The 13,716-nt window shown below is 35.9% G+C and overlaps 2 protein-coding genes across 2 annotated transcripts; both read left to right on the forward strand.

The window, feature by feature from the left end:
• The first annotated feature begins 937 nt into the window (after positions 1-937).
• Positions 938-3,999, forward strand: LOC100244512 (bZIP transcription factor 60). Its single transcript, XM_003634288.4, has 3 exons — positions 938-1,571; positions 1,909-2,132; positions 3,495-3,999. The coding sequence occupies exons 1-3, from the start codon at positions 1,090-1,092 to the stop codon at positions 3,755-3,757; spliced, it is 969 nt and encodes a 322-aa protein (XP_003634336.3). The 5' UTR covers positions 938-1,089; the 3' UTR covers positions 3,758-3,999.
• Positions 4,000-5,797: 1,798 nt separating this feature from the next.
• Positions 5,798-13,338, forward strand: LOC100249662 (pyrophosphate--fructose 6-phosphate 1-phosphotransferase subunit alpha). Its single transcript, XM_002276233.4, has 19 exons — positions 5,798-6,001; positions 7,533-7,705; positions 8,068-8,180; positions 9,094-9,168; positions 9,254-9,367; positions 9,460-9,527; positions 9,752-9,835; positions 10,088-10,141; positions 10,395-10,475; positions 10,596-10,689; positions 10,779-10,852; positions 11,070-11,180; positions 11,278-11,322; positions 11,418-11,474; positions 11,709-11,813; positions 11,906-12,022; positions 12,159-12,262; positions 12,467-12,632; positions 12,933-13,338. Exons 1-19 carry the CDS (start codon positions 5,912-5,914, stop codon positions 13,056-13,058), a joined length of 1,851 nt encoding a protein of 616 aa, XP_002276269.1. The 5' UTR covers positions 5,798-5,911; the 3' UTR covers positions 13,059-13,338.
• The last annotated feature ends 378 nt before the right edge of the window (positions 13,339-13,716 follow it).

Consider the following 13,716-nt stretch of genomic DNA (forward strand, 5'->3'; position numbering starts at 1 on the left):
TGTATTCCTTTTTTTACTTTATATGTAATTATTTTTTATATTATTTTATTATATATTTGTATACAATTGTCTCTTACATTCATATAACTTAGAGACCATCACCTTATTCACCATTCCTTTAGGCTAGTTACCTTAGGTTTTTCTAACATATTTGATGTATAATGGATGATACCACTTTTAGTCAATAATGCCTTTCTTAGTTTACACGATGCTTTTTATCGGGAAGAAAAAGAAAAAGATATGGATAGTAATTCCTTTAGAGAGAGCCTTTGACGATTTTGAAATGGTGGATCAAATAATTATACAATTTTTATGCACATATTCTAGAATTGGACCATGATACATTTAGATTTTAACTCGTTTTTATTTGACTTATTATTTCACTGGGTTGGAAGTGAGACGATGATGTTTTTTTTTTTTTTTTTTTTTGCATATACCTTTTCTTTTTCGGCATTTCTTTTTAGTTGACAAAAAAAAAAAAAAAATTGTCGTTTTTGCTTAACTAGATTTTTTTCTTTTTAAGGATTAAAGTCTCAAATGCATGAAAAATCTTATTACAAGAAACAGAGAATTTGAATCAAACAAATTATAAATTTTTTTTTAATATCCTAACTTTCGAATAATTTAACAAATAAATTTTTTATTCTTCTTACTATTTTTATCCTAACTCCATCAATAATAAATAACAAATCAAATATAAATTGTCACTGATCACAATGCCACGTGGGCTAAGGGGGACAGTAATAAGCGTTTCTATTGGACCGATGATGCAGTCCGCTCCCACGATTGCCTGTGGCCTGGAGTTTTTTATTTTTCCTGAACCACTCTTCCATATGTGTCCACGTGGCCAATGATAAAAATCAATTGCCTTGTAGCAAAAGGACCCATGAACGCACACCAATGTTATGATGTATGCGCAGTATGCAATCTTTGCGCTGTTTCCTTGTCACCGAAGAAAACGCGTCTGGGTCACCTATAAATCATAGCCTCCAAATATGACAATTTTAAAAACGCTCTGTAAATATATTTTTCCTTCGAGGTGCTTCTCTGTATTTAGGGTTTAACATTTGAGGAATTGTTCCTCTAGTCATGGACGATTTGGAAATTGGGGAGGATGGAATCATCGATTGGGAACAAATGTTCAGTGAATTACCGGAGGATTTGGAAGTCTTAATCGGTGATCCTCCCCTCGTTTCCGATTCACCTCCCGATGTTTTATCGGATTCTTCTCCAGATTCGGTTTCTTCCTGGATCGGTGAGATCGAGAATTTGTTGATGAGAGACGACAACGACGAGGTCGTTGTTGAGCATAATCAGGATTTTGGCGAGGATTTCTTGGCAGGTTTTGTTCTTGATCATCCTGCAGATGCCTATGCCGATGCCCATGCTGACGCTTCCAGCGATAAGGATTCTACTGTTCTTGATTCTGCTGGCGAAGCTGATGCATCCACTGACAAAAATTCGAATGTTTGCGGCGATGGTAGTCCCGAGCAGGAAAAGATCAACGGCTATAACGGAAACGCCCAGAACGACGGGGAGGATGAAGATCAGGCCTCTAAGAAACGAAGAAGGTACCTGTAATTTAGGATTTTCTTTAGCCGGTAACGTACCTAAATTTTAGGGTTTTCTAGGTATTTAGGGTTTTTATCTATCTTCATGCATAAAAGTCAGATCGAGGTTAAGTTTTAATGTACAAACTTTGCGTTGTGGATTTTCTTCAGGTTGCGTGGTTCAATTCTGAATTAAATTGATAGGAAAATATTAATTAGAATTATTATTATGTTTTATGCTAAATAATTAGATTGATAGTCCTTTAACCATATGGGACAAGAAATCTACGGGGAAAGCTACTTGTATGCCTCCTGTGTGTTCCAAGTACAAGGATGTAATATGAATTTTGATTTTCAGGCAGTTGAGAAATCGGGATGCTGCAGTGAGATCAAGGGAGAGGAAAAAGACGTATGTGAGAGATTTGGAGTTGAAGAGTAGGTATCTTGAATCGGAATGCAGAAGGCTGGGGCATTTGCTCCAGTGCTGTTTTGCAGAGAATCAAACTCTACGTCTTCACTTGCAGAATGAGAAGGCCTTTGGTGCTTCAGTGACCAAGCAGGAGTCTGCTGTGCTCTTGATGGGTACGAAACGTCATATTTCTATCAATCATTTTTCTGTTCTCAGCCTAGTTTTCATTTGGAGACTCGTAGTTTTAATACGTCCCCTTTTGAGCTTACCCTTTGTTTGATGCAAATTTAAGGCAACTTGTGACAATATGGATAAAATGTTGAAAGAATTGTTTAACCCATTATTTGGATTTTGAAAAAAATATGGGAAAGATGATAAGGATAGAATGTAAAAGGAAAAAGAAAGTGAAGTAAAATAAAGAAAAATAGATTTAAAGTTAATAAATTATTTTTATATGATATTTTTAGAAATCCCTTTCACTTATTTTTTTTCCTCATCTAGGGATTATAAGATATTAATTAAAATTATATTTGATGTTTTAAAAAAAAAATCATGCTAAACCAAATATGATAAAAATATTTTTCTTAAACTTTTTTTTTCTTTTTTTGCTTCATTATCACATTCTTGGAACCGATAAATTTAAGTAGCTTTAAGATTTTAAGGATAGAGTGATTCAAAACAAGTTCCACACAAAAGCTTTGGATTGTATACATACATACAATTTTGATATAGGTTGGACAGGAAATTGCTTTGGGTATGATATTTAGGAGAAATAAGCAAAGAGGGAAATAGTAGATAATATCCCTTAACGGGAGTGGGTATGATTTTTACATTATTGACTTGAGAAATAAGCAAAGAGGAAAATAGCCCTTAGAGGTGAAACAGAATTATTTTGGGGTTAATTTTACTCATCTCTCCCTGGGATTTGGCTAAGTAGACTGACTTTTATCGTTTTGAGTGAGAGGAGAGGTGAGTGAAGATAACAAATGAAGGAAGGTGAGTGAAAATAACAAATGAAAATGAGAGAGGAGCTGTTTGATGTAATTTCAAACCAAAGGAGTTTAGGTGTATTTAACCAAAACCTAATGGGAGGTGAATGAAATTAACCCAATTACTGTGACATTAAACATGAATCTGGTTCTTTATATATGGATCCCGTACCCCTCTTTTACGAGCTACTATGGCTTGCCATGAGATGTGGAAAATTATTTTTGTTTGACCAGACAAGTGAAGGTAAGTTTTGCTTTGAGCTTTTCTGGTTGCTACATTAGAAGAGCCTGCTTGGAGGCTCTGCCCATCAAGTTTCAACATAAATCATTTTCTGCTTAAGATACTTAATAACATTAATATGCACCTTCATGGGGAAGGATTTAAAAAAGGGCCTTTAGACTGCATATAACTGAATAATTCTTTCTGTTTTGATCACTGTGATATTTTTGCCCTCTGTTGAATGATGGGGTTATTAAGAATGAAAGTCTTCTTCTTCCTTCTTGTGTTTGGAACTTTTGAGAACATTTGAGTTTGGTGCTTTGCAGAATCCCTGCTGTTGGGTTCCCTGCTTTGGTTCCTGGGCATCATGTGTCTAGCTCTGTCTCTTCCCGTACAGTTCCAGTTAAGTCGGGAAGCCGTTCCGATGGGAAGCGTGGAAGACAAAGGCCAGAAAAGTGTGGCTCCAAGAGGGCCAGGAAGTAAAATTTTTGAATTATGGTTGTTACAGTCTTATGTCAAGAGTAAGAGATGCAAAGCTTCAAAAACAAAGATGAAACCAGGTTCTCTTGCTCATGGAGTTTTGGTGTGAAACATTTATGTTCCCCTATATACCCCCTGTTTTCGTTGTTTATTTTATCCTGTGGGGTTTAGGGGATGGTGTAGGCTGAGCTAGTGGACTGAAAAATGGCTGGTGAGATGTTTGTACTCTGTAAAATGAATTAACACTGTTCCTCAGTTTTCCAGTTAGAACCCACTTTTTCTTCTTTGTTAACTAATAATGCTGGTGTGGCGCCCTTTACTCTAATTTTAATTTCTCTCTTAAGTATTCAATCCTCATCCTTAGAATGACGATCGTTGAAGCTTCACCGACCATGACTTTCGCAATATGTGATTTGGTTTTTAATTATAATAGAAGTCGTTAATTATTTGATCATTGAGTAAACTGGTTTGGATTATGTGATTTAAATAAAAATCAAAATAATGGTGGGTTCTGATTTTTCAATCAAAATTCAAAAGCAGTATGTCAAAAGATAGGGACTCGAAGGTCAGCACCAATATTTTGTTGACCAGGATTTTTCTCTATCCTTGAAATGTTGCTCAGCTTTTTAGTCTAGAAGCGGTAACTTGTCAATCCAAAACCAATTTATGCCCCTGGTTTGAATAGAATAGCAAATTCTGTTGGCTGAGTGGTTAGTTGTTTCCGTGAGACTTTTGGTCAGGGAAGAGACTGATTATCAACGTCACCTTCGTAGCTACCCCAACAACTTCTGGGGTGTGATATCACTAGCAGTTCAGAGGGAGGCCCCGACCTGAGTCCTTGATTTTTTATGTTTAGGAGTGGGTTTTATCCCTTTGAAAAATTGATTGTCAATTAATTAAAGGGACCGGATCAGGAGGAGCCTCGAATGCCCTTAAAAATTGTACTCCATACGGGTGTAAAGCATGAGTGAGAACTGACAAGTGTTGTTTGGCAGTTAGAATGGCGAGATGCCGAGAGACTTGCAGCTGAAGGTGATAACTGATAGGAATGTGGCAACACAAGAAAAGCTCTCATAACGTAGAACCCCTGAAAAGAGCCAATGGCTTGTCACCGTGTGCGTGGTGGGGTGTTAGGTGAAGGGAATACAAGGGGCCTAGTAGGTTTATGTTTGTTTGGTGTCTCCGTGGGCTCCATGCCAAATTACCCGAATATCCTTACCGCATATTCCCACTTCAGCTACTTCCTATCTTTTTACCTATTTGCCCCTTCGCTTTCTCTCGCTCTTTTCCATCCCAATTTCGTTAACTCAATTATGTCGATTAATTATCATAATGTTGAAAAAAAGAAATACAAATGATACAACCTTTTCTTAAAAACTCATGTTTTTATCTATATCGTGTTTCAATTCCTGAGGGAAGCTAATAAAAAGTATGAAAATCAAGGTAAAACCAATAATAAATAAAAATAAAAATGCTTTTCTAATAATTAATTATTTTAAAGAAAACTGCATCCTTTAGTAATTTATATTTTTTTTCTGAAAAAAGTTATAATTTTTTTTATAAATTATCTCTTTTTCAAATTCATCCAAAACCAAACATATAACCCAAAAGTAAAAGAGAGGGTTATAACATGAGCCCTAATAAGTATAGGAAAAAGAATTAATAAAAACCTCTTATGAATCATCCTTCATATTTTCAAGCATAATATAAAAATCCATCTTTATTATTTTTAATAATTTCCAATAAAATTATTATAATTTTTAATTTTCTTGTTTAGAGCGGATAAAATGTTTATGAACTTAACTTCAATTAGTCAAATCACGTTCAAATTTAAAATCCATTTGATAAATAATTTTAAGAAATATTTTTAATATTTTTTTTTTTTTTTAAGTGTTAAAAATATTAAAAATGCTTTATACAATCACTCCAAAATGCAGTCTTAATTTTTGTACCAAAAAATAATAATAATAATAAATATACAGCTAAATGAAATGGCAATTTCATAAATATTGGGGAGAGGAGGGGTGGTTAGGTAAATGAATCTACAAGTGAGGATCAAGGCGAACCAGTCAACGAGCTCGGGGGTAGTTCAGTAATCATCGTGGCTGTGTCGTAATAATTTCGGAAAGGAGGGCGATTTTGTTGATGAATCCCTAAGGCCCAAACCAGTGGCTTGGTTGGTTGTATCGCCCACTCCCTATAAAAACGGCCTTCTAACAGAGACCGAGGCTCGGAGACAAGAGGGCAGAGCGAAAGCGAAGCGATGGATTCAGATTTCGGCATTCCCAGAGAACTCTCGGATCTTCAAAAACATCGATGTCTTTACGAACCTGAACTCCCTCCTTGCCTTCAGGTTTCTCCACCCTCTCATTTCTTGATTCATAATTCCATGAAGTCCACTTCTCTTCATTTATTTTCTTCTTTTGTTTACGATGAATCTTCTCTTGTTGTGTTCATGGCATGATATTCGAGCATTCCGCGTAGATCTCTGGATCTGTTTTTTTTTTTTACCTTTTGCAACAAAAAAGAAAAAAAAAAAGGCGATTTGAATATTTCGGCTGTTTGCTTTTTTGATCGCCGGAGTCCTGTTTTTGTCGGGATCTGCTTGCGTGGAGGAAACAATGTCGAATTGTTGGGGTGGATCTTTTGTTTTTTTTTCTTTTTAGAAATTTTTGTTTTTGATTTCCCATTTTGGTTAACTGCTGCTTGTATTACTGTATTAAAGTGGTATATAAATAGAACAGAGGAAAATCTATCTGATCTTTCGATCTAATGTGTGTGGTGCATGCATTTTGCTTTGATCTTATGCAGAAACCGGGTGGATGAGATGATGCATGCATTTCATTGATTTTGTTGCATGTGTTCCGTGAAGAAATATGGCATCATGCTGTAGGTTTTGGATTTGAAGAGTTTGCTATTATTGTGCATATGGGCTCACATGCATGTTGGATTTAACCACATTGTAATGCTCCAATGCTTGTATTCAGAAATATTTTTGAAGAATACTACTAATAATGAACTTACAAGTGTAATAACTTTTGATGGAAACTTGCGTGTTGACAAATGTTGTATGATTAGAGTTATTGAGATTTTTGACCTTGTGTATGTGGGACAATATACACATAGTTAATCGTGCATCTTATGTCCACAGTTTGCTGAACTGGGCATACCATGTGTATTAGGCCTTTTTTTCTTTTCTTATTTTTTTTTTTAGATTGAAATATTTGAAATGGTTAGGAGCAAACTGGATGTATTAATGCTATTTGGTTTCTTGTATCCTTCATTCAAGCCTTTTGCGTTAAAGATGTTATGAATTTATAGTTTGGCTTTAAAGTCAGCTGAAAGTAGTTAGGAGCATGAATTCTTTTGTCCTGTGTAAAACATGGATAATTGACAGTCTGCAGAATATCTTTTTCTCCAACCAAGAAAAATTAATCTTAAATTAAGAGAATTGTAAGAACATTTTTATTTATTTAACCATTGCAATTTTGCATCAACAAATGCATTCAGAAACCCTTTATATTCTTTCTTTAATCCTTTTGTCATTTGCATGCAATCACAGTTTCCTGCCACAAAGGGAAGGGAAAAAGGAACTCAAAACAAGTTTGCTGAGGTTCCTTCTTCCAGCCCCCTCCCTGTTACCAACTTAGTAGATGCAAGACTTGCATGCCTTTTGTTACTCATCTTGTCATCAATAGAAACCTTCTGTATGGTAGACTCACCAGCAGAGAGAATACTAGGAGTTGCTCTGTTCCCCAGACAATTTATGCATGGAAGCCTTTGAAGCAAGTTTATTCCTCAGTTATTTATAAAGTTATAACGCTGTAACTTCTGTTTGTATATACATGCAAAGAGCTAATATTTGTACAATTTCATTTACTCAGGGGACTACTGTCAGGGTAGAATTTGGTGATGCAACAACTGCTTCAGACCTCTCTGGTGCCCGCACAATAAGCCGATCCTTTCCTCACACATATGGTCAGCCATTGGCTCACTTTCTCAGGGCTACTGCAAAGGTCCCTGATGCTCAGGTTATAACTGAGCATCCACCCATTAGGTGTGCATTTGACCATTGAACCCATTTTAATTTTTAGAGATGATCTCTATGAAGTTTTCCTTGGGCATGTTCTAAATGTAACTTATTTTTCTAGTATCAAAGGCACTTTTAAAGAGGAGTTGTTCTTTATTAGACATGAAACTCCTATGGCATTGCTGGACATGTGTTGGATGTGTCTAGAATTTTAAACAATCATTTTGACAAAATTGTCCACATGGCAAAACAAGTCAAACATGTAGTGGAGATAATGGGCCTGGCAATATAACATCAAGAACGTACACAGAGAAAATGGAAAAAATGATCATATTCAATATCATCAATCATAAACATTCAATTTATTTATATTTGTTTTCATTTTTCAGGGTGGGAGTGGTCTTCTGTGGGAGACAATCTCCGGGAGGACACAATGTCATATGGGGTCTTCACAATGCTCTCAAAATTCACAACCCTAAGAATATTTTACTTGGGTTTTTGGGTAAGAAGAATTTTATACTTAGGATTTTTTAGCTATGGAGAATTTTATTCTTGGATTGTTTTTGGGTATAGAGAATTCTAATTTTTGGTTCTTTTGATTGCAAGCTTTTATCTAATGGATTGGCATATGCGCACATATGTTATTAAATGGGATCTGTTGATTTCTCATTGAAGTTCTTGTTATGCTTTTATTTTTTGTCATCTGGTTGGAGTGGTATGTATTATGATTCTGGACACAATGAGCTCAGTATGATCGGATGGATAATTGGGCAATCATGTCATCGTCATTACTTAAATTACATCTGCTTATGCTATGGAGAAAAAGGGGGAAAAAATAACTTTAAGTTATTCTAACAGTGTGATGGTGATGTTTGAGGGTTGTGGATTGAATCTGTAAAAATGTCTTACTGCTTGAGGTTTGGGGCTGAAATGCTACAATGCTCAAATTTTCGTAATATGAAGAATAAACTTCAAGAATGCTTCTCAGCACTTCAGACTTGGCTTCTGATGCATACAACTCTAACATACATTTGAGTCTTTTTTGTGAAAAAGAAAGCAGATTGAGACTGCTACCCATAACACTTGAAAGCTTTCATTTTATATATTTGGAAGTCTAGATACTTAAGATGAAAATCCACTCTCTCAAATATCCTGCTTGTTTCATCTTCACCTAGGTTGTCATCTGAGAATGAACTTATCTAGGCATTTTCTGTGTTGTTTTTGTCCTTCTTTCGCCAAGGAAAATGGTATTCACTTAATAATATGGATATCTTATTTCATCTTCATCTAGGTTTTCATCTGATCCAAGAATGACCTTATTCTAGCTAGCCATTTTCTTAGTTGGTTTTTCCCGTCTTTTTTTTTTTGGAGGAAAATTGTGCTTAATAAACATGTTGCTTCTATGCCTTAAACAGGTGGCTCTGAAGGTTTATTTGCTCAGAAAACTCTTGAGATCACTGATGACATTCTTTCAACCTACAAGAATCAAGGTAGTTATTTCTACTGGAACATTGTCATGTTGACACCTTTAATTTTACCCCAAATATTACAAACTAAATGATTTTTTTTTCCAAGGTGGTTATGATTTGCTTGGACGGACAAAGGATCAAATAAGAACAACTGAACAAGTTAATGCTGCATTATCCACATGCAAAAATTTGAAGTTGGAGGGCCTTGTCATTATTGGAGGTATGCCATGTTTTCTATTATCTAACTCATGCAATATGATTAATATATACAGTTTTGGCATTTCTAAATATACAAGTTTGGTACTTTTGAAGGGGTGACATCAAACACAGATGCTGCTCAGCTTGCAGAAACCTTTGCAGAAGCAAAATGCCAAACAAAGGTACTTCATTTATGTAATTTGTTAAAAAATGAAAGTCAATCAGCTTATATTCTTAAAACTTACACATGAATCTTTTTCTTGCTTTCCTTGTTTTCTTGTATCTGGTCCATTTGGTTCCTCAATGCCTATGTTGCAAAAAATATTACAACACTTCTCTACTTTTCATGTCATCTTTGGTAAACTATCAATAATATTTAGTTAATTGAACAGTTGGGCTTTTGCAGGTGGTTGGGGTTCCTGTTAGTTTGAATGGGGATCTGAAGAACCAATTTGTTGAAAGCAATGTTGGTTTTGATACAATATGTAAGGTATTAGTCTTGTGATCAATACCTGAACGTTTTGTGTGATACATGTCCTCTCAATATGTTTGTTCATTTTAATATATTGTATTTCTTAGTTTTCCTGAGCATCCAATTTTATTTGCTGGATCATTCCGCATGACTTAATTTATTGGTGGGATCATATTTGTACACAAGCTAGGAGCAATCAAATAAACTTGAGGATGAAAGATAACCCTGATTTGTATTATTTATTTATTTAATTTTGGGTTTTGTATTCAGGTCAATTCCCAACTCATCAGCAATGTCTGCACTGATGCTCTTTCTGCAGAGAAGGTAAAGCACTCAAAAAGTGGGATGATCATATCGTATGATTGCAAACTGTTTATAGTAGAAGAGTGTCTAATGGCCTTTCTTGAAAACTTGCACGCAATAAAAAATATTCTTTTCTGTTTCTTTTTGATTGGAAACTACTCTATTGTGTACACTGTTATACATAATTCATATGTAATTAATTTCCAAATCTTCAAGTCTTGTTGTCTGGAACTTATCATTGCACAAAGCTAAATTAACTTATTTCCTGTTTCAGTATTATTATTTTATCCGACTCATGGGCCGGAAGGCATCACATGTTGCTTTGGAGTGCACTCTTCAGTCACATCCAAATATGGTTAGTATTCTATGTCTGCCATCTAATTCTAATTAAAGATAGCTATTTGGAGCACATGAGTAAGACTTCTACAACTGGTTTGATCAACCTTTTAAATGACACTTAATATGCTCTTCACAGGTCATTCTTGGTGAGGAGGTGGCTGCATCAAAGCTTACTCTTTTTGACTTGACAAAACAAATTTGTGATGCAGTTCAAGCCAGGGCTGAACAAGGTTTCAAATCTCTAAGATGTCACTGTTCCTATTTCTGCAGTTATTATTAATAATTTTGTTATCTGACTGACCTGGTGTTTTTGGACCAGACAAGTATCATGGTGTCATCCTACTTCCTGAAGGACTTATTGAGAGCATTCCTGAAGTTTATGCTCTCTTGCAGGTAACTCACATTTGCACCTTTGTACTTTAGGTGATGTCCTCCCCCTCCATCCTCCTCCCAAAGGTGGGAGGGAGGGAGAAGCTCCATGATTTCATATGACATAAATTATTTGGTTAATATTTTTGTGTTAACATTTTGTCTCTTGCTTGTGCCTGTGGTTTCTCGTGACGTAAATGATGTCTGTCACTTTGTTCTATTTTCCTTGTGTACCACTCAGGAAATTCATGGTTTGCTCAGGCAAGGTGTTTCTGCTGTTAACATTTCTTCTAAACTTTCACCTTGGGCATCTGCCTTGTTCGAATTCTTGCCACCCTTTATCAAGAAGCAGGTACTAATTTGCTATGTATCTTCACATTGAGGGATATCTAACATTTTATCTGGATGAGTTGTGGTGCCCATTTAATGTTGAGGATTTAATGTTACAGCTGCTCCTTTACCCTGAATCAGATGACTCAGCACAGTTATCTCAGGTACTGGGATTTGAGATCCTTTTGTTTCTATAAAAAGAATTAGTGAATTCCGTTCTTTTGTTATTATTGTGCTCCTTTTTTTCTTTCTTTTTCAGATTGAAACAGAGAAACTTCTCGCACATCTTGTGGAGGCAGAAATGAACAAACGATTGGTAGGATATACACAATCTTTTTTTAGTCTGTCTTTTGATGCTAACCAACTCATTTGTAGCCTCTAGGAGCATGATTCATTCTTGTCTGTACATAAATGTTCTATGTGGTTCTGTGTGGTTAAAGAAAAGCAAACTGCTACTTGTGGACTTGCTTATAGCTCTGTGGTTCAGTTAGCAGTCTATCCTTCAACATTATCACATTTTTTGTCGCTGATACCTTTGGTATAAAAACAGAAGGAAGGTACATACAAGGGGAAGAAATTCAATGCCATCTGCCACTTCTTTGGTTATCAGGCTCGGGGATCCTTACCATCAAAATTTGACTGTGATTATGCCTACGTATGTTTTCATTTAGGGTTACTTTGTGACTTCAATCTTTGAAGTTATTGATATGCACCATTTTTAATTGATATGAAATGATATCCATGCAGGTTCTTGGGCACATTTGCTACCATGTTCTAGCAGCTGGCTTAAATGGTTACATGGCAACTGTAACTAACCTAAAGAATCCTGTGAACAAATGGCGTTGTGGTGCCGCTCCAATCACAGTAGGGAATTTTCACTGTGTTGTGTGTCTAGTTTCCTCCATGACATGAAATTAGAAATTCGAGTTTTTTTTTCTTATTTCACTTTTTTATTTGGAAGAAGAATGTTGACTCCTTTGACTGCATTGATACACCTCAGGCGATGATGACTGTAAAGCGTTATTCCCGTGGTCCTGGGACCTCTTCAATTGGAAAACCTGCTGTTCATCCTTATGCTTTGGATCTGAAGGGCAAAGCATACGAGTATGTCTTTGCATAGTTTCTCAAATGTTTCTGGGATATGAAATAATTATTAATGATGATAATTTTTTTTATTTTTTTATTTTTTTGGTTGGGGAAGGGGGTGTTTAATATCTTTCTCCCTCCCTCTTTTTATACATGAACGAAGTATGTCTGAATCATTTCTCTAATTTGTGGTTTAAAGGGCGTGCATGATTTTTGTTGCAGGCTTCTGAGTCAAAATGCAACAAAATTTTTGCTGGACGATCTTTACAGAAACCCAGGACCCCTCCAGTTTGATGGTCCAGGTGCTGATGCCAAGGCTGTGACTTTGTGCGTTGAGGACCAGGATTACATGGGTCGTATCAAGAAACTCCAGCAATATCTTGACAAGGTGTGCCCAAATTTCTGTTGCTGCCCCCCCCCGCCCTGTGAATCTTATAATGTTGCAGCATGAACAGTCAACCACTGTTCCTTTGTTGAGTGTGCTCTTTGTCAGAAAATATAAAGTTGACAGAGAGATAGGGGAAACAGTGGTTGATATTGAAACCACGAATAGTATGCTTACCCTGCATGCTCGAAATCTCTTTCACATTACTTAAGATGGAGTACCATTTTTGTAATCTCTGCAGATACTTTCTCATATTTGCTCTATCACACTTTATGATTGATATCTCTTGCTAATTTTTTGCAGGTGCGAACCATTGTGAAACCAGGATGCTCACAGGATGTTCTCAAAGCAGCTTTGAGTGCCATGGCCTCTGTGACAGAGATTCTCTCTGTAATGACATCACCTTCTAGTGGCCAGACACCGCTTTGAAAGTCGAACCAATTGCACCCTTCCCTTGGAACTTTCTGGTGCCGCTGCTAATGGTACTGGAATTCCAATATCCACTGTGCCTTTTTTGTCTGGTTTCTGGTAATTTATATCCTGAACTTCTTGTTAGGTACAGAACGCTTAGGTGATGGCAATAAACTGAGTTTTGCTCTGGTGTAAACTTCACAAAATAATTATGAGAGAATTGTACTGCGGTTTTTTTTTAAAGACGAAATTTTGTCCTTGATATGATTTGCAATCTGAGAGCACTACATTGATTGCATGAAGGTATAAACAATCAAACCACGATAGTTTGATTTCCCTTGCCCACAAATACCCCAATGCCACAGCTTTTTCTCTAAATATTGCTGTTTGTTGGTACTTTTTAATATTTAGCTCACATTTGTCTACCATATAACAGTAGTTTAATTATAATTAATAGGTAACAGATCTTGAAAAGAGTTGTCTGTTCTAAAGAACAGAAAATTATTTTCTAACTTAGATTGCTTTTATGTTTGGATGGAGATAATGTACATAACGTGGCCGACATTTAGATAAGCAAAAACATATAATAAATAAGCCAAAAAATGGGAGAAGGGTGTTTTGTTAATTGTTGCTCGTTTTGATTGCTCTGAGCTTTTGTGCAGCTTCCATCATAGTA

Source organism: Vitis vinifera, chromosome 18 (assembly GCF_030704535.1).
Source record: "Vitis vinifera cultivar Pinot Noir 40024 chromosome 18, ASM3070453v1".
Taxonomy (NCBI): Eukaryota; Viridiplantae; Streptophyta; class Magnoliopsida; order Vitales; family Vitaceae; genus Vitis; species Vitis vinifera.